Raw genomic sequence first — 20,168 nt, 5'->3', positions numbered from 1 at the left:
CACACCCAGGAAGGACCCACAAGCCCTCCGTTTTAGCAGATGAGCTCACAATACAGCATTCCACAATACTTGCTGCATTTCTGTGTGAACACATCCGATCTCCAATGGTAAAAATACACTCCCAAAGTCGATTCTGTTTCTGTGAGTCAGCAATGACATTTTGCCCTTACAAATGCATTTATTTGTGCGCCTAGGTTGATATTAGGTGCACATACAGCTTTGTGATTCTGGCCCTGTGTGATGACTCAGACTTCAGACCAGAAATCTCACTTTTCGATAGGGAACATCTGATCTCATCCTGCGGTATATAGAATGACGTATTCCCGAAAAAGACCCAAACCTAATCTTGTCATTATGTTAACACCTACAGGTCTTGATGTCTGACTCTATCATTAAATAATGATTTTCAACAAAAATTGAGCCTGATTCATTGGAATAATTATATAAATAATAATCGGTAACTGGTCTGAGCATGAGGCTTTGTTTTACTTCTTCAGGGTGACCAGAGACCTACCTCCAAGTAAAAACGGTCTGTTTTTTTTTTGTGTAACAGGGTGGGCTGTGCTTTCTATATTCCATGGGAACTCTTAATATAGTTTTATGAGGTGTTCTATCCAAGCTTCAGCTCAACGTTTAATATGACTTTCTTTGTTTTGTTTCAAACGACAGCGTTTTATTCGATATGAAAATATCTATCCATTTCCTTTGTTGGTTTTTGCCTTTGTACCAATATTTTCCCTTCTGGTATCAAATGTTATGTATCTGGATGTGATTTTGAGTCCTAGATTCTGAATCAACCATTAGTTTGGGCAGAGGACCTGACTTTATTAGATAAAAACATGTAAATGGAAGGGGGGCAGATTTACTAACAAGTCATGCAACGCAATTGAGCATGTCAATTTGCTGCGCTGCGTGGCAGGGAGAGGGCAGGAAAGCACCATATCTACTGAGATATGGTGCATTCCTGCGCTCTCCCTGCAATGGCACACTCATTGCAGCCTAGCGCCAATGCAGGGACTCTTGCACCACGGTCCTGCATTGCAGCCAAGATTGTTTTTGTGCAGAAAGGAACACCCACACTCCATCCATGCAACGTCTTCCCAAGGCAGAGTAATGCGAGGCAGAAATCTTGCGTTACTCCAGGTTTACTGATCTCACTGAAGCCGAAGCCTCGCCTTGCGTGACGCAGTGGCAATCTAAGGGCTATGTAAATCTAGACCATAGGGGCATATTAGCAAGAACCTCATTAATATTATCGTTGTTTTATCGGCAGAAAACTGCTGCTAAAACGGCGATAATGGGCTTGCTAAGATGCGTTATAGAATTCCAATAGAAGCCCAGGTTAGATGTCCTGCACATCTAACCTGGGCTTCTATTGAATTCTATAACACATATTAGCAAGCCCATTATCGCCGTTTTAGCGGCAGTTTCCTGCCGCTAAAACAGCAATAATTTTAACAAGGTTCTTGCTAATAAGCCCCATAGTTTCTTTAGGTTTTGTATGCACGCTATTGTATGTTTTAGGGTGGAGATTCCTTTCCCGTACCAGGCGTTGTTGTCTAGAATCTTCCCTTTCCCTTAGAGTTAAACCAGATGGATTCCCAACTAGTATTCCTGATTGTCTGTTCCATCTTTTTGTCTACTTTTAGGAGGGCGGCCTTTGTGTACCTGAGGACTGTGTCCTGATCTCTGGGTGTTTGTTAGCTGTGAGCATGGCTATGGGGTCTAGTCCGCCTAGGGTCGCCCTCTCCAGTGCTAGCCAAATTGGTGTGTACTTCTGGTTAGGGACGAGCCAGCGTCTGTATTCACCCTCACGCACTACTACTGTACTGTATATATATACAAATCTTCAATAAAATACTTTGAAATAAAAAAAGAAAGTATTTATTTGCCTACCAGCACACCATGTTCTCCGCTCTTACCACCCACCTGCAAGTTTATGCGTTCCAGGAGCTCTTCTAAGGTCTTGGGCTTTGATCGTCTGTTTTTTCCGTGCACTCGTATCCTTTTGGGCTGCTCCTGCTCTTCGGGCACAATATCCACATAGATGAATTTGAAGGATCCCACCTTGCTGTTCAGCAAACCTGTCCATGTGCCAACTGGTGTTTTTTCAATGATATCTATGAGGTCTCCTTTCTGCAAAGCAAAAACATGATCTGACACTTCAATAATTTTACCTTATTTCTTCATATGCCATTGATAAGATGTCTGTGTTGCATGGAAACTGGTTTACACTCTGTTAACCTTTATATAGCGAGTACATACCGAAGGTACGTATAGGGTACAGGGTAGATGTAGGTTCGAGGAGAGTAAGTGCATATGAGGCTTAGCACTGCAATTTACATCACAATTTTTTTTACTATATTAGCCAAAAAGTCATAGGTTTTAGAAGTTACTTCGATGAATTAATTAAGTAGTCTAAAATAAAGGCTCTGCTCAAACTTGAAGGGTTCGTCAGCTTCTCTTACCCATCGCTACAGATATCAATCACAAACCAGCTGTCAGACTCTAGACCTGCAGCGGCTGCTCCACTAAGGTGGCGGAGCAGCACCCCACTGATTTCTGAGCAGTTCATAAAGGAAAAATAAAATGATAATAACGCAATGTTATTATCATTTTATTTTTCCATACTACTGTGGCTCAGTTTGATTGTTTCAAACGGGGAGGGGCGTGCTGGACTGGCCAGAGCAGGGGGAAGAAGAGTGGAGGGCACTCCCTAAGTGCGCATGATAGTTTGGCTTGTCATCTTGGGCCGACCAAACAGTTAAGGCACACTTAGCATGTTCTCCACCTGGCTGTATTCTACAGCCTGGTTAGAGAACATGTCCCTGTCTGAGCACCGAACAATTCCACTCAGACCAAACACAACGCTGCTGTAATGCTGGTGACAGCAGCGTCATAATTGGCCTGGGGAGTCTGGGAGCCCGGGTGCTTCCTGCTGCCAGTAGCCAGAGGAGAAGAGGCATCGGCCGCCTGTACCCAGGTAAGTGTTTTTTTTTCATTCACCCTCTCACCCACGTTCGATAGCAGCCGCTACTGCTTAGACTTACCTGTCAGGTTACAGATTCTAACATGATATCAGTGTCTTCAGTTCCCTGGGTTATAGCACACACATTTGTCATGCCATTTTCCACATTACATCCACATTTAAAGCACCATTGCTAACTAAGTTTCCACGTTCTCCCGATATGTAAAGCAATATTGCTAGGCCACTTTTCCTATTTTCCCAAGATATATCTAATGCTCTGTTGCTAACTCAGTATCCACATTTCCTCCTTTGTCCTTGAAGCACCATTGTTGTGCCAGTGAAACTGGTTTCAGTACCTCTGAATTCAAATTGAGTTTGCTAGGCCAGTTATGCTGGCATAGTGCAGACACTTTTCATATTGGGAAACATGGAAATTGCCTTACCATTTGTGCTTTACATATTAGGGTGACATTAGTATACTAGCTTAGTAGTGGTGAACTAAATATTCGCAGGGGTGCAGAGGCGGCTCGTCTGTAATGGCAGAGGAGCGTTGGCCCACTGAGTCAGTCAGCGGAAAATAAAATGATAATATAACAATATTATCACTTTTTTTCCCCACTGACTGAGCCAGAGAGTCTTGGGTGAGGCAGGCCGGGCATGGCAGGGAGGAGGGGATAGTGTGCAATATAAAGTGCGAATGTCGGTTTGGCACATCTTAGGCCGGCCAAACTGAGCACTTAGTTGTCTTCAACCCAGCTGTTTTGCACAGCCGGGTTGGATACACGCCACAGGCACTAAGGCAATTTGCGCACCACTGGCTCTTACACTGAGTTTAGAAAGTTACTTAAGACCTGGCTATTTACCCAAGCGAATAACTGAAGAGTCGTTCACTCTTATACAACTGCCGTCCTTTCTCAGCACCAAGAAACCGCCTGGTGAACGTGAGCTCTACAAATTACTGTTAACATAACAAAACATAACATTGTCTGAGCAGCAAACATGGCTGCTCAAACTAATCCTGGGGCTGCTCTCATGCTATGAAAGCAGTGTCTGGATTGGGTGGGGAGCCTGTGCTGGTGTCCAAGGGAGTGTTGTGACACCATCAGGAGTGAAGAGAAGCACCGACACTTGGGCGGCAGGAAAAGGTATGTTTAAAAAAAATTACATCTCCCTTACCACTTCTCCCCCAACCACCACGTGCTCCCCCACTGGAGTTTTGTGGCAGCCACACTGGAGGGGTGTGGAAACACTACTGCGATGTCTGTTCCCTTATTTTCCTCCAGTGTTTAATGCACCATTGCTCAACCAGTTCCACCCTTCATCCAATATGTAATGTATCGTTGCTAAATCAGTTTACACATATTGACTCAATATATGAACACCACTGTTAGAGCCGTTAAACTTACCAATGGTACCATACGTATTGGGGCAGGATGTGTATCCTGGTTTAGTAGCTGAGTATTCCACATCGAAGGAAATGTAGAAACTGTACCAGTTTGCGCATTTTTTCACAACTTGTAAATCACGAGGTTCAAACCAGGCAATTCCTGGTCTGTCTCTCAGGGTAGAGAGAACAGTTGCCAACACACTGCCTGCCACTGTTACCCCCTTCTCCATCCAGTCTATCTCTGCACCGCCCTTCCTAGTTTCCAAGATGATCCACGTTGCTGGAGGATGACCTGGCACTGTACCTGCAGATGTAGAGTACTACATGCTGCAACTGAATCAAAGAGAGGTGAGAGGCAACAATAGCTACGCCCTTCTGCAACGTGGAGCTGATTTTAACAATTTGCCAGAGTTGATACTGGCTTCCAACTCGGCCCTTGACAGTGGTCAGAGTTTGCTGCATGAGGCTCTTTCAAGGTTAGATCGCCAAGTTGGGCAACCCTGAAAGCAACCACCTATGTCACAGTGATAGTCTTAAATGGAATGCCTCACATCTCACCCTGGGCAGTCCTCAGACAGCTCATCGGTGCCTTGAGGTAAAGACTATTTCAGGTCCACCCAGTGCAACAAACACCTTCTTGTTTTAGTGTTGTTAATTGGATAAATAAGCAATCTGTATAATACGGCTTTTAAGACTTTTAAGTAAAGTGGAGGCTGGCACAGCTCGCGGGTGGAGAAAAGGCAGAGGGGGTGCCGCATGGGGAGGGGGGCACGGGGCTGAATGTAAAATAAAACAAAAAATACACTTCAATAAGAATAAACAAAAAAAATACACTTACCTTGCTGCCGGGTCCCGTGTCTCTTCTCAGACTCCAGGAGGCGCCCAGGCTCCCATGACCAATTAGAATGCTGCAATGCAACGTTGTGGTTGGTCTGAGAGTCCTGGTTTGACGCTCAGCCAGGGTATGGGGGCCTGGGTATTTTCTCCATGAAAGCTGTAATGCAGCCTGTATGGAGAACAGAGAAAGTGGGCTTGACGGTTTTAGGCGGCCCAAGAGGGACGGGCAAACAGTCATTGTGCTCCTAGGGGGGGGTGGGGGGGGCGTTCTACCACTCCTCCCCTGCTCTGCAGCCTCGCCCCATCACGCAAAGCTGCCACAGCAGGAGGGCAAAATAAAATTATAATATTACATTATTATCATTTACTTTTTTACTTTTTTTACTGCTTCAAGGCAATGGGCCGACACACCTCCGTTAAGGCGGAGGAGCCGCCACTGTTTAACTATTTGATGTGCGCAGTACTTTACATAATAGTTAATTGTTCACATATTTGAAGATCTGTGCAATTATGCGTAAACGCTAAGGGCCTGATGCACCTGTAATAAAGCAGAAGGGGAGGGGTGGTGCCATCCACCAAACTCTAAAGGAGGCCCTAAACGCTCTTTGGGCATGCTATTAAACTTTTACGAAATGCCCATGAGTAATCAAATTCAGAAAGGGTACCTTGGTCTTTTCCAATGGGAGGTTTTGTGGCACAATGTGTTATAAGCAATGGTAACTGGCAATGGAAATAAGGGCATCGCCGGAGCTCGTTCGGAAAAATTCAGGAAATTATTTTTTTAGAAATCTTAAAATAAGTTTAGTGTGTAGAAGAGGGGTGGTGTTTACAATTCTCGCTAATACAATCTTTTGGTATATTTGCTCTTTTATGCCTAGTACCCGTTTATAAATCAGACTCGCAGCAGAGGTCCCAAGATTCCTTGCCCCATTTTTGCTTTGAATTCTGGGACTTCTACTCCTGGTTTTAAAACGGGGTAAACCGGGAATAGCCAGCACAAGATCATCACTAAGCATAAGACCTGGACTTCCTGAACTACTCACGCGTGGACCTAGGAAGCCTCAGAGCTATGGCACAATAGTGGGGGCATTACATCTCCTACGCGCCCTCTGCATAGCATCTATAGAGTCACAAACATTCAACAATTCAACAAACTTCAGCTGATTTGCATATTTGTCTAAGGTGCAATCGTAGATGAATTAGTCAAGCGTATACATTTATTTAGGCGCTTTTCCCATATTGCCTCTATTTTGCCAAATCTAATGGGACATTTACGCCCTAAAATCGGTTTCCAAATAAAAAACATAAAATACTTACACTGAGTTTGAGGGAGTCCTTGTCGTAAGGACTAGGCGTGAAGTCTGTGTGGACACGAGCTTTGCCACAGAATGGCCCTGTGTATGGAGGCGCCGCGTCTTCCATCCTCAGGCTGTCTCTGTTGCTCGTCATGTATGTTGGGCTGAACACTTCACTGCCTGCATAGGAAGGGACACATTTTAATTGCTCTGCTGCATACAATTATACTATAATAGGTCTGAATGAGACACAGAAACGTATGTAAAATTGTTATTATTTTGTGTTCTTTTGCCCTGTACAAGACAAGAATTTCATATGACCAGCTACAAACCTCACACCCTACCTGCAGCCCTGTATCCAGCACAGCATGATTTGTATCCCTTGGTGTCAAAGTATGATGATATAAAGAGAGCGGAGAAGGTCAAGGGTTCAGACAGGGTATGCATGCAGCAATCTGCCATCAGAAAAGGTGGATGTGTAAATAAACGACAAAAGCCACCCCTTGCCCCTACAGGATTCTGAGTGCTTTTATGATGTAAGGTTGTTAGATGGTGCTGGATCACTACATATAGCCTGGTCCCTATGGTCCTTAGCCAAAGTGCAGATTAAGGTGGAGGGCTGACAGGGTGCTTCTTAGGGTCTTTATGTTAGTAGGGTTGATCACAAGAGAGGTAAGTGTGCATTGACTTAAGTGTGTTTCATTAGCTCTATGCCTGTGATGTCTCAGTAGAAGGCTAAATGGTGACAGATGAGAAATAGAGAGATGAACGCTGCAGATGGACAGGCGTAGCCAAACTGAGATTTGCTCCTGTCATTTGTTCACCCGGGGCCATGAAATAGCAGTCCAGGATTTCCTCATTGTAGATTAACCAAGGGCCTTCCTTCTTCGACTCAAGAGAGGATCCATAGGGGCAACACCTACCCGAGGTGTTCTATCTTTCGTGCCCTTGGACAGAAAACGACTGGCAGGCTGTGGGATAACAGTACCCCAGGTGTCTCCAGCAGTCTGTAGGTCTCCAAAGAGTACGGGGAGGATCGACTAAAGACTGCATGCGGCAGGACGGGGTGACACAAGTGACGGATTCTTGTTCGCTCTTCACAAACACTCTCAGCTGTGATTAAACATAGTTGTGGTGCAACCTTCAGACCACTACGGAGACCTCACACCCCAGCACCAAATACCCGCAGGGATGATAGTGCCGCGCTCTACAAATGCTGATTGATTGATGACACTAGGGTAAGCCTTGTAGAGCCTGCTCCGGGTAGTGGATACTTTGTAGATCAATAGCAAAAGCAGCTTGGACAAAGTAATTTGCAAGCGGGATTACCAAAGAACCTTTCATGGATGTTGTGGCTATTGGGAGGGTTTCGACTTCTACAGGTGCCATACCTAACGGAAAGGTTATTGACATTGTGTATATTTTCTATGTAGGTCTCCCCTAAGCCTTCGGGAATGCCCTGTGTATTACTCATTTTGCTTGCATGTCTGAGAAACACTTGCATAACATAAGCTTTACCCACTCATAAACTATTGGCTATCCAATATGGTCTGGAACAACTATTAGCTCCATCACAGCGTTAACCCCTTCCATGCTGGCCTGTTTCCGCCGCTGTGCGGTAAACAAAAGAACAGGGCGGGGCTGTGACGAACCCCAGCCGTCATCAGCACACGAGTGCCGCAGAGCGTGACGGCTGGGGTTCGTCACCAGCATGGAAGGGGTTAATTAATTGCTGTAGTCTGCGAGTACTGATCCACCACATACCTGTTGACACAATAATTCAGTGAGTTAAATTACTCACCACCAAGTAATGTGATCAGGATGTTGTGGATTCAAATACTGGTGAGGACTAATCAATCCTTCTGAGGGCATTACATTGAAAACCATTACAGTTGGTAATGGTAAAACACCTGTAACCAGTGAACTTGATAACAATTGAAGTGCACTACTAAGCACAATATACAACAAGTTATTATCAATAAGAATGTGTTTATGCTGCTCCTAAACCTAGACTCAATTTGCAGGTGTGGAAGTCCTGATTAATTGACTGACCTTACAGGTCACTCTACAATATGGCAATACCTTATGCAATCATGAGGTTAGTCTATCTACTCTATCCAATTGCGTGACGCTTTACTTTATAATCTATACCTCATCAGTCTTGGTTTAACATTCAAACTACCGTTACCCTAAAACGGTCACCTCCTTTTGACCTTTGCCTAGCCTGTAATGAGTAACCATACCTCTAATCGTGTCCTTTAAGGAATATTCAGTTATTTAAACATTGATTAACATTCATTTAATTACATAGTAAAATAAAACAATCTGCCCTTTTCCTAACCTTACAATTGTTTTAGTCAAAAATAAATCTTTTTAGAGACATGAAGACCAAAGGCAAAAACATAATACTTAGTTTAACACAATATAATTAACACAGAAGACAAATATACACAATCACGCTTGAGCAAATCTAGAGAAAACATGCTTGAGGAAATTCAGAAGGGGGAGAATTAACATAAACATAACAATATAACATTTCATTTAATATAGATAATCACGTTCTAAATTCAATAACAGTAATTACTTGTAAGAAGCCAAAAACCTACTCAAAGTATTCACAAACAAGTCCTACAAGTATTTGTATTATAGTTCAGAGCAGGAAGCTTCGGTTCAACTTCCCTTTAGTAAACTCCAATCTATGATGACCGCCAAACCCAAACTCGGTTCCTAGATAGCCATTAGACATCTGAACCATTTCAACATGGGCATCGCCTTCCGGTCATGTGATTCCTTTTCTGAGAACAGACTCTTCCTCTTTAGTGGTGCCTGTTCTAAGACCAGCCCTTCCTGTTATTAATCTAGCAGTGCATAATGGTCTCAGAGCAGTGTATACGCTTGCAATCAAATGCTCTGGCTGGCTCCTGCTGTTTGATTCTTTGCTGCTGCCTGTTCCTGCTCCTTTTCAGTCCTGCCACTCACACCCTTGCTTCTATCCTGCCAGCTTCAGTTCTGCTCCAGTAATAACAGCTGTTTCAATCCTGTCAGCTCCAGACCTGCTTCGGTTTTCCCAACTCTACATCTGGAGAAGTGTGGCTCAGGGGTTAGAGGCAGCAGACCCGGAAGCTGAGATCGGTCCTGGACCAGGGTTCAATTCCCCGCCTCGGCGGGTCTTGGGCTAAAAAATTCCACGGACTCGATAATTCTCGCCCCGGTGCCTCCTCGACTCACGGGTTCACACTCTGCGACTATGGGCAATAGCTTGCTTAATCTCCACAACGGCCCCTCGCGGCGGGATGCCTGACTTTCACCTTGTGGATACCCTGCTATCTCACAGGGGAATACCAGGAAGGGTTCCCTAAGCAAGCGCCGGGAAACCCACTGCGGGTAGCTGTGCGCTATATAAGCTCAACTACATTTACATCTGCTCTGATATTTGTCTTATGCAGATCTGACGATTCAGCCTTGCAAGAACTGTCCTGTAACTGTGACCCAGCACCTTGCATGCGTTTTGTACATTTGGATTTTATCCTCCTGGTGTTTTCAGGCTCTACTTTCCAAAGGACATCTTCTCTGTAACTCTAGGGACAGACTGTGTCCTTCATTCTGCAATGCGCTGCTTCAATGGCCTGAAGAAATATTACTATATCTCCCGACCATGATAGAACTCCACTGGCGCACCTTCTTTTCTGGCACACAGCTGCACCATCTTCAAAACTAGCTAAATCATCTACAAAGACATCAATACTTACCCATCTTTCTCTTTGACAAGTTTACCATCTCCAGTTGCTCTTGATATGCACAGATTTAAGACAAAAAAGTGCAAAAAGGGAATGACAAGGCAACAGGTCTTGTACGTCTATGCACCCAGAATCTTGAACAACAGTGGCATATCCATCAGAACTGCCCCAACTCTGCTCCAGTTTAGGGAAGAGCTAAAGATACACTTTTTTAGAGAACACTGCATCGCTATGCAATATTAGAACACTGGAATGCTCAAAAACAATGGACTGGTCCGGACTTCGAATGGTCAGTTGAAGATCAGAGCATCAACATTTCAATGTTTGTTCACAGCAACAGCTGTGAAGAAAGGCCTCCCGGAGCCTGAGTGAATTTCATCCTCCTCTGGCTCAGTGAGGTATTTGTTTTACAAATTAGAACATTCTGCCCTGTAAGGGCGTAATGTTCTAATAGTCTTCGAGCCCAGCGTAGCGGACTCTACCGGCCATTAACGGCCCGCTCTCTTGTTTAAAGCCCTCACCTTCGGCCTTTAACCCTAAGAGGACCTTTAATGGCCAGTAGAGACTGCTATGTTGGGCTCTAAGGCTATAATAGATCACTTCAAATCTCAGAACACAGCTCCCTATAATCACTCTTTGACTCTATCTTTGCTATTCACCCTGTACAGCTCTCCACTACCCTTTGACTAGCTTCACACTACACTAATACTACATGTATACATACATACAGGGCCTGATTCACTAAGGTGAACATACACTTTTGTGTACGTTTACGATTGTTTGCTATTCACAAAGGTATGTTACGAGTAGTATATTTACGACTGTGGAGTCTCCACACATATAAAAGATAGGACAGTCCAACCTTTCATGTGCTGAGACTCTGCAGTCATTAAGAGACAACTCGTAAAATACCTTTGTGAACAACCAATAATCGTATATTTGCACACAAGTGTAAGTTACCTTCATGTATCAGACCCACATTGTGGCTTCTAGAAGGGGTCATCTTTTTCTCAGAGTCTCTAAGAAAGAGGCAAAGCAGTAATCCCAATGTTCAGCCGCTTGTCACTAATGTGAAAAAAAGTTTGTTTCTAGGTGGGCCATAGAAAACATCTGCATTAACTAATTATCATTGAACATTTTTGATACTGGTTTAAAATTCCTATGAAGGATGGATTTCATATCATGAAAGTTCTTGCCAATAGTCTTTGGAAGATAACGTCTTAAGAGAGGAGGTAACTTTGACTAAAATCATAACTGAATCTATGCCAATTTTTTCTTGAAGAAAAAGCAAAATACTCTTGAAAACACCTTTTTTTGAGAACTTTGTTACTCCTAACTGTAATCTTAAGCTTTGACAAATATCTAATTATCTATATGTAACTGAATGTAGCATATTTGGTATCTAAAGTAAATTAAAATAATTCAAGTTACATTTTTTGTCCCTAGTGTTTACATTATCCCTTATTTATTTATTTTAGAGGTTTTATATCGTGCTGGCTGAACCCAGGGGTATCAGAGCGCGTTACATTTTTGAGACAAGAGACAGGGACAGGGAATATACAAAGCATCAATGTATATATATAACATATAAGTCTCAGCCTAAAAGATTACAAAACGATAAATATGGGAAGTAAGCATATCAGAATGTGGAAGAAGTGATAATCAAAAATATGATAAGGCACAAATTGAAAAAAAGAGCCGGAAATTGCAGAGTCAGGATAGGGAGGTTAGTGATCAGTTAGGTTGGTAAGGAAGAGAGAGGGAGGGGGAGAAGTAGGGGGGGGTTTGAGGGGAAGTGACGAGAAGGAAGGGTGAGTAAGGATGATAGAGAGAGGGCGGGTACAAATAGGGTAGGACAGGAGTGGCCAGTGGAAGAGAACAGATAGGGATTAGGGTCCCCAGTATTTATTGAGGAGATGTAGTTTGAGTTCTTTTTTGAAGCTAGAGTAGGAAGGGTTGCAGTGAAGGTCAGTTGGAAGGGCATTCCAAATGCAAGGAGCGTTGCCGTAAAAGGAACGTGACTGGGTGTTTTTCTTTTTTAGAAGGGGGGATAAGAAGGAGGGTGTTAGTACTTCTCAGGGAACGGGAGCAACCGGATTTAGTGAGTTTGTTAGAATATTTAATTATTTTTATACTAAAGAAATTATTTGAAATTAAATACATTAATTTAAGTAAGGAGCACTTACACTAACAATGATATCTATCCAAACTCTGACAATTGTTAAGTATATAATACATTTAATTTAAGATATGTTCAACTTACTTTTTTTATTTAAATATTGTACCCTTAGCACAACCCTAATGTTTATCCTAGCACTTGCCAATTTGTAATGCTTATTTTAATGTATTAAATGTAATTACATTTAATTCTATTAATGTTTTTAAAAACATGGAAATCTTATGATCACTCTTTTAGGAACTTTAGTACGGACCTTAAACTTTCCCCTTGATCCAAATATTGATAGATACTGTGTAATATAATTGAATTACTTCTAATTAATACATTACAATATTTAAAATTTCCATGAATATTTTTATATTAATTCAAATTTTTTAATTTAAACAAATGAAATAAAAAAGGAAATTATTTTCCCTAGACTAAAGCCTACCCCAGCCCTTCCATTGGCATCCATTGCATTTTATTAATTTTAATATGCTTTAGGTTTACATATTCTTTATTTGGATTAAACAATAAGCAGAGTTGTACACAGCATATCAAGGAAACAACAATTCATATATCAAAGGGTACATTTATAAATTGGCAGACTTCAGCTTTCACCACAAAAAGTAAATATGATGTCAGAAAAAGACAATTATGATCCCTCCTTGCACATCTTAGTCAACTGGATCTACTGCCTTGAACTTATTGGGGATTATGGGGTGGGTATAAGCAGTAGCGGCAGCTATGGGGTAGCAGTAGTGGGACAGGGAGGTGGGGTTAAAAAAAAAGAACATTTTTAAACTTACCTTCCCGGCGGCTGCCTCTCCACCGTCCTTCTTGCCAAGGCGCAGGAAACAGGATGCACACAGGGTCCCAATCTCCCTTAGCCAATTACGATGCTGCTGATTGGTCTGAGCACCGTAGAACATGCAGAGTGCGCATGACTGTTTGGTGCCGCCCACTCCTGTGTGCAGCCCAGCCCCACCTGCCCCGCCCCTACAGAGCCACTAAGGAAAAATAATATGATAATAACATGGTGTTATTATCATTTTATTTTTCTTGTGGGATGACGCGGAGGAGCCGCCACTGGGTATAAGTGCAGACTGGGTAAACACCATGGGTCCTATTTACAGAGATAAGTTTGCATCCGTAGTTCTGCTCCTACCTTTAGATGTAGACATGTACTTTGGTGCTTAGTGTACCCCCTACGATGGCGCTTCTTAGGAGGCGGGTACAGTGGTCTCAGGAAAACTCCAGGCTTTCCCAAGTGGGCAGGTAAATTCACACCATACACATGTCTCTGGGGATTACCTGTTCCCTCTTACAATTGAGGGTGAGTCTGCTTCCAGTGAAAGCGGGAGGAGCAGTTTCAAACTATTGAAGTTTACCCCTGCACTGCGGACCGCAATTTTTATCTGTAATTTGGCAAACTGTCCCGATCTGTGCTGGGGGCACCCAGTTAAGGGTATGACATGCCACAAGTTGGGACAATGAATCAATTATGTACTTCTGCCCAATTTCTTTTTTATTGGAAGAGATGCGCATGTGTGTGGTCCTGTGTTTGACGAATTATCTGATTTAGAGGCAACCTCCTGAACACATACATTATGGAGCCCTAGACATTGTTAAGATCCAGTAAATCAATGTAACTAGAACAATATCCAGCTGAGGTGCACTTCTAATAAAACAGTCATCAATTTATGCAAAGCAAGCATTTTCTCTATGACTCACCACTGGATGTCTGCCGGCTCACAGGAGTATGAGGGTTGTCGTCTGAGTCAACAAAACATAGTGCCATCTTCTCATGTGAGTGCCCATCCAGACTGTCATTCAGCGATATCTGCGAGGCGGATCCCTGCTCTGAATGCTCCATCTGACCCTGCAGAAAGAACAGAAAGTTGCAAAACATATTTTAACAAGTTATGATTTAATGGATATTTTGAAACATCACAAAACAGCCCACCAACTAGGTATGGGCATGTCCAAAAAACAAATAAGCTTGCATTAGTTAGACAGAGTAGTTCATTTTTCGGGGATTTTGTAAATGAAGAAAGTAGTTTAATAATGTATATGGGGAGATGTGGTCACCTGATCTTGTCACCAACATGTGAAGAAAAGTGCATGATGGAGTGTTTGGCGGTGTGTTGGGGGCTCATTGGATTACCTGCCCCAGGAGCCAGCGGGGGAAACGAGCGCCAGCGCCAGCAGCAGTCCTCCCTTCCCGCCCGCAGCACTACAAAACAGCTTGCGCCTCCCGCTCCGCGGGAGACGCTTCGTGGAGTGTTTGGCGGTGTGTTGGGGGCTCATTGGACTACCTGCCCCAGGAGCCAGCGGGAGAAACGAGCGCCAGCGCCAGCAGCAGCCCTCCCTTCCTGCCCACAGCGTGTTAAAAGTAGAACGTCACTTCTGTCCCGCGGGAAACACTATCTACACTCTGTTTTTAACCTTGTCATCATGGTGACCGTCATAATAAAATTTGCTCTTAGGCACCATGCTAGTCAATTTTAATACACCACTTATTCTACCAGCACATATTTTTTGAGCACTGCAACTTTTCTTCCCACAGCTCTTATTACCACTACTCTTTGGCTTTTCATCACTGGTGTGTTTTGTTTCAGACAGGGCAAGTATAAAAAACATTTGAGTTGCCTATGCGCAGAGGAGCGAGGCAGGCTCGGGACGACTTTGCCGGTTTTCTATTGGGCCATTTTGCGAAAGCAAGCCACTGATTGGCTATTCCCCAAACCAACAGCTAGATTGGTAACACCCCTTTGATGAAATAGACCTACTAGGTGTTTGCTTACATACATATCTCCATTTAGTGCTTCACTGCGGGTGAATACAACTTTCTCTCTGGTCCGCCCTTTATCGCCGGCATCAGAACAGCACGGATTTGAGGCACTCCTTGGGAGGCGGTAACTATTAACCTTACGCTTCCTTTGCGGTCCGCAAATGTCGCATTTAAGCGTCCCGTCCTGTCCGTCATGTTACCTTCCCCTCAGCTCAGAAGGGGTTTGAGGTACCGACGGACAGGTGAGTGCAGCGGCTTATGGCACCTTTAGAATAGGCCTTTGGAGGTCCATTTACTTGTAGTTGTGTTTGGGATATTTTGTCCTTGTCACTCTCCACGGATCCTCCATTGAAGATCTGTCTCGCTAGCGCTTTCTTTCCATTTTTCGCTCCACACCTTGGTTATACACTTCCAACTAAGTATCTAACTCAACCAACTGATACTAAGAGGTGTTAAACCATGGTGTGACACTGAGTGAAAAGTGCCTATTCGGGTGTTACCCTGACTCTAACTAGATATTTGTAGTAGCCTAGCGGCTAAGCAGCAACTTGGCATATGCTCTCGGTTTCATTAACTTTTTTATTAACTTTCTATATTTAACATCATCAATCATCAGCCGGCTAGGCTAGCTGAGAACTGCGGTCCTTTTTTTACGCCCACTTTTGACACCAGGGGATATCCTTATGAAGTGGATCTATACCATGACAGTGATTCAAAAGGTATTTTTTGTTTCCATTTCTTTAGAGCGGGGCCTCATCACCTGAGCGAGTGCCAGGCGAGGTGAGGCACTCCCAAGTAAATTTTGGGTGAGTGATTATTCAATAAACAATGAATGAGCAATGTCTCTTTGGCTGTTATATGTTTGTATCATAATATGTTGCTTTCATCTGTTACACTATGTGTCTGTATACACTGTTTTCTTTTTAGGAGAGGAGTTTTCACAATCATGACTTCCGAACCTACCACTCACTACATTGCCAGATGGTAGGTCATTCATGCATGGTATGTAGTCCTCATTACACTTTGGTCAGAGTTGCAGTAGTGTTTTTATCATAGGTCCTGAAGAAAGCCATTTGAGGCTGAAACATGTCGTCCAGTTAACTTTACCAACAGGATAGTAGTATTTGTTGAAACACTATCTACACTCTGTTTTTAACCTTGTCATCATGGTGACCGTCATAATAAAATTTACTCTTAGGCACCATGCTAGTCAATTTTAATACACCACTTATTCTACCAGCACATACTTTTTGAGCACTGCAACTTTTCTTCCCACAGCTCTTATTACCACTACTCTTTGGCTTTTCATCACTGGTGGATCCGATTCTAAGGTTCACTCACGATACTAAGAGTGAGTGACCTAGTTGATACCAGTTCGCACTTTTAAACCCCAGCTCCGCCATTGGGTGGGCTGATGGGTTTTCTTTCCTCTTTCTCACTTCTCACTCTTTAGTGTGCACACACACTCCTCATGAGAAAGCAGACACTTTCTAGCCAATTCAGACCAGTAGCACCCCCTTTTGTGTTTGTTGTGAGTAAGATTAGGGGACAGGGTGCACTTAGGTCTCTAAATTATTTTCCCCTTTAGACCCTCCTTCACGTTGTGTTTTTTGTTAAATACACTATTGCCAGGAGGACCCCCATCTATATGGCCTTTATGGATTTGTCCACAGCCTTTGATCTAGTTAATATGTCAAAGCTGTGGGCTATCCTTTTAGCAGGTGGGCTGGATGAAACATTGGTTAACTTCCTTGCATACTTACACAGAGACCTTCAAGCTCAAGTAAGGATAGGGATGGGAGGAGAGGTTTCGGGGACCATTGACATTAGCAGGGGTGTCAGACAAGGATGCGTGTTGGCACCCCTGCTTTTTATTATATATATATCAATGGGCTGAACACCTCTATGAAAATGGCTACTAAAGATGTTCAATATGTTAACAAAGAGCCCATCCCAGTACTCCTTTACGCAGATGATGCGTTTCTCATAGGCCGTACCCCAAATTCTTTGCGTTTTCTTGTCCAAAATTATAATAATTACATGAAAGAGCTAGACCTTCGGGTAAATTAAAAAAAATCTTTTCTTATGAGTAGTGGCCCAGGGAAGCGCGAATTAGGAACGATCACGATAGATGGTCAAAAACTGACCTCTGTGAAATCATTTGTTTATTTAGGGTTGGCCTTTGCTGCGAACGGCTCCTGGTGTAAGCATTTAGCTCACGCCAGGTGCAAGTTCTCGAAGGCCACCAACTCAATTTTACGCTTACCCCACCCTAAGACCACGGGTGCACTTTTAGCAGTACAGAAAATATATAAACTACAATGTGCCCCGGTGGCAACATACGGCGCAGAGATTTGGGGAACTGTTAATTGCTCAGTAATTCAGCAAGAAGAGAATAGGTTTTGTAGGAAATTACTGAGCCCCCCAATCTCAACCTCCCAATATATATGTCACAAGGAGCTTAATATTAATTGTATAACTGATTTTATTCGAGTACGGGCAGCACTTATGTGGGTATCAGTATGGAAGAACGAAGCGGCCCTTCTGACACAACAGATTATAAAGGATTGTCTACAGTGTGATAAAGGCCTTGAAATCCCATGGCTAAGCGGTGTTTTTGTCAGTTTGCGCAGTATAAATAAAGAAAGTATTTTCCTGGATCCCACTTTAGTTGAATCAGTCCCAAAAAACAACTTCGGAACGCTCTGTATGCACTATACAACAACGAGTGGGTAGTGGTGGAGTCCAGGAAAACCTTTGTGCGAATCTATATGGCCAGAGAACAGTACTGTTATCCGCTTCGCATGTACTTGACTTTACAAATGAGCCATTGGGAAAGGAGTATCCTGTTACGATTAAGAGCAGGTACAATCCGATTTGCACTCTGTTTCCCACTGAGCTATAGCAAAAATGTTAATCAAACTTTGTGCCCTTGTGATGATAGGAGTGAGCAAACCATTATGCACTTTATATTTTTCTGTAAATATTATCTTAAATATTATAAACAGCTGCTTTACCCATATTTTAATAAGCAAAGACCAATCACCTTGGATGTAGCATATCGCCGCATGCTAGACCTAGACACTGTTGAACTTATTGTCCGCACTGGCACTTTTCTTAAAACTACAATAAGGGCGCGCAGGTCTATGATGGTTTGTTGATATTTACGCAATCTGCTAAATGTTTTAATTAATTAGTTGTATATGTTGATATGATGATTGTTCCTGCACTAGCCAATTAGGATACATGTACACGGAACTTTGCATTTTAATCATTATGATGTATTTAAATATTTTGTACTAGCTATTTTGGACACATGTACTTGGAATTTTATCTTTTTAACTATTGTGATGTATTTTTTATATTCTGTGCTTTTATGGCTACTACTGTATCCGAATAAAGTTGAACTGAACTGAACTGAAAAGTGCATGACGTGTTTAGGGAAGTTTAATAATTCACATTTATTGCCATTCGTCTCCTTTCTAGTACATCCTTTCCCAGCTAAAATCACTTGAAAAAATACAACTATTTTCTGGGGTGCAAGGCCTGGTTCGATTTCAATGTGTTAACAGAGTATTTTAAACAAGCACTAAATGTGAATTACATTTTTATTAAGAGCAGTATGGCTGTGCAGAAGAACTTTTTTGTTAATGAATGCTCATATTAGCTTTAAGGCGCAAAGAAACACATTATGAATGGAACACCTATTCCTGTCATTTTAGAAACAAACTCATACTGAGATAATTGTAAATAATATAGGGTGCTATGACTTAAATAGCCATTGTAAGCACCAACCCTTCTCCCTACCTCCTAATCCACTGCCATCTTTCCTTGCTAAGGAACATGCTTATGCTCTCTCAGCACTATAGCTGGAAATCATAAATTTGACTCTTGCACAAGTTACTATACCAGATGCTCTAACAGTGGGCCGCATTCACCCTCTTAAAAATTATATATAACACTGACCTCGATAACTTACAAAACCACAGACCCATCACATGGCTACCCTTCCTGGATATCGTCATAGAGAAATTTATAGATGCCCAGTTGGAAAAATATACATTGGAAAACGAGTTGCTGGAGCGGCTTCAGTCTGGAATAAGATATCCTCATAGCATAGAAATGCCCATGCTCAAGATCATAGATGACTCCTTATGGACAATTGAGGAAGGAACAAACTGCATGCTTCCCCTCTTTAACCTATTGCAGCTTTCATTACCACCAATCACAACATTCTCCTACATCCTACTGCAGAATGGGCATGGAAGGCAAAGGGCTATACTGGTTTGAAGCATACTTTTCTAAGAAAGTTCAGTACATCAAAACAGATGATCCTCTAACCGCTCACAAAGTCAATCCATTTTAGGTTCACCACGATCTGTTCCCACCCACAATTGTGGACGGATGTAAATAGTTTAAACCACTTGCAATCTCTCTGGGTAGCATTCCAATCCATTGTTTTTCACCAACTCTGCCATGATGCACAGATGGCCGCATTATGCAAATCAATACTGACCCTGCTCTTCATGGGATCAGTGCATCCTGAATTGCAAGGCGAGACCTCCCTCCAGAATGAACACAGTAACCCCAGACCAGTCTCGGCCTTGCAAGGCCTTACAAAAACATACTTGAAATGTGTTTTGATTATGTTCATAATCACTGATGAAGAAAAATGATAATAACCATACATTTAATCATAAATTTATTCACTGTTAATGAAATAGGAATGTTTTTACTATTTGCTTAAAGCTTTCAAGTGCATTGTATTAATTTCACGTCTTTCATTGCTTTAGCAGGCCTCGGACCCATAATGCTCTATGTTGTACATTGCTCATTTTCCAGTAGTGTAACCGCGTTTTCAAACCTGGCAAGAGAAGTGGGATTTTGTAATAAGAATGGAGTTTAGTTTTGAGTGTATGAATGTAATCTTCCCTTCAGGGCCATCCTGTGCTACCTTGAGGGGAACATCCTGATATCTGCAAAATTAGATAC

General features: G+C 42.6%; 1 protein-coding gene across 1 annotated transcript in view; it reads right to left on the bottom strand.

Moving 5' to 3' along the window:
* SASH3 (SAM and SH3 domain containing 3) overlaps window positions 1–20,168 on the bottom strand; it is a 195,086-nt gene that overhangs the window by 40,894 nt on the left and 134,024 nt on the right. The window contains exons 4-6 of the mRNA XM_078688444.1: window positions 14,117–14,264; window positions 6,510–6,667; window positions 1,930–2,136 (exon numbers count right to left, since the gene is read on the bottom strand). Of these exons, the coding sequence (XP_078544570.1) occupies window positions 1,930–2,136; window positions 6,510–6,667; window positions 14,117–14,264 (513 nt within the window). The remainder of the gene's footprint in view (window positions 1–1,929; window positions 2,137–6,509; window positions 6,668–14,116; window positions 14,265–20,168) is intronic.

This window comes from Lissotriton helveticus, chromosome 4_1 (assembly GCF_964261635.1).
Source record: "Lissotriton helveticus chromosome 4_1, aLisHel1.1, whole genome shotgun sequence".
Lineage (NCBI taxonomy): Eukaryota > Metazoa > Chordata > Amphibia > Caudata > Salamandridae > Lissotriton > Lissotriton helveticus.
The sequence above is the reverse complement of the archived record's forward strand: the minus strand, read 5'-3'. Positions and strand labels throughout refer to the sequence as shown.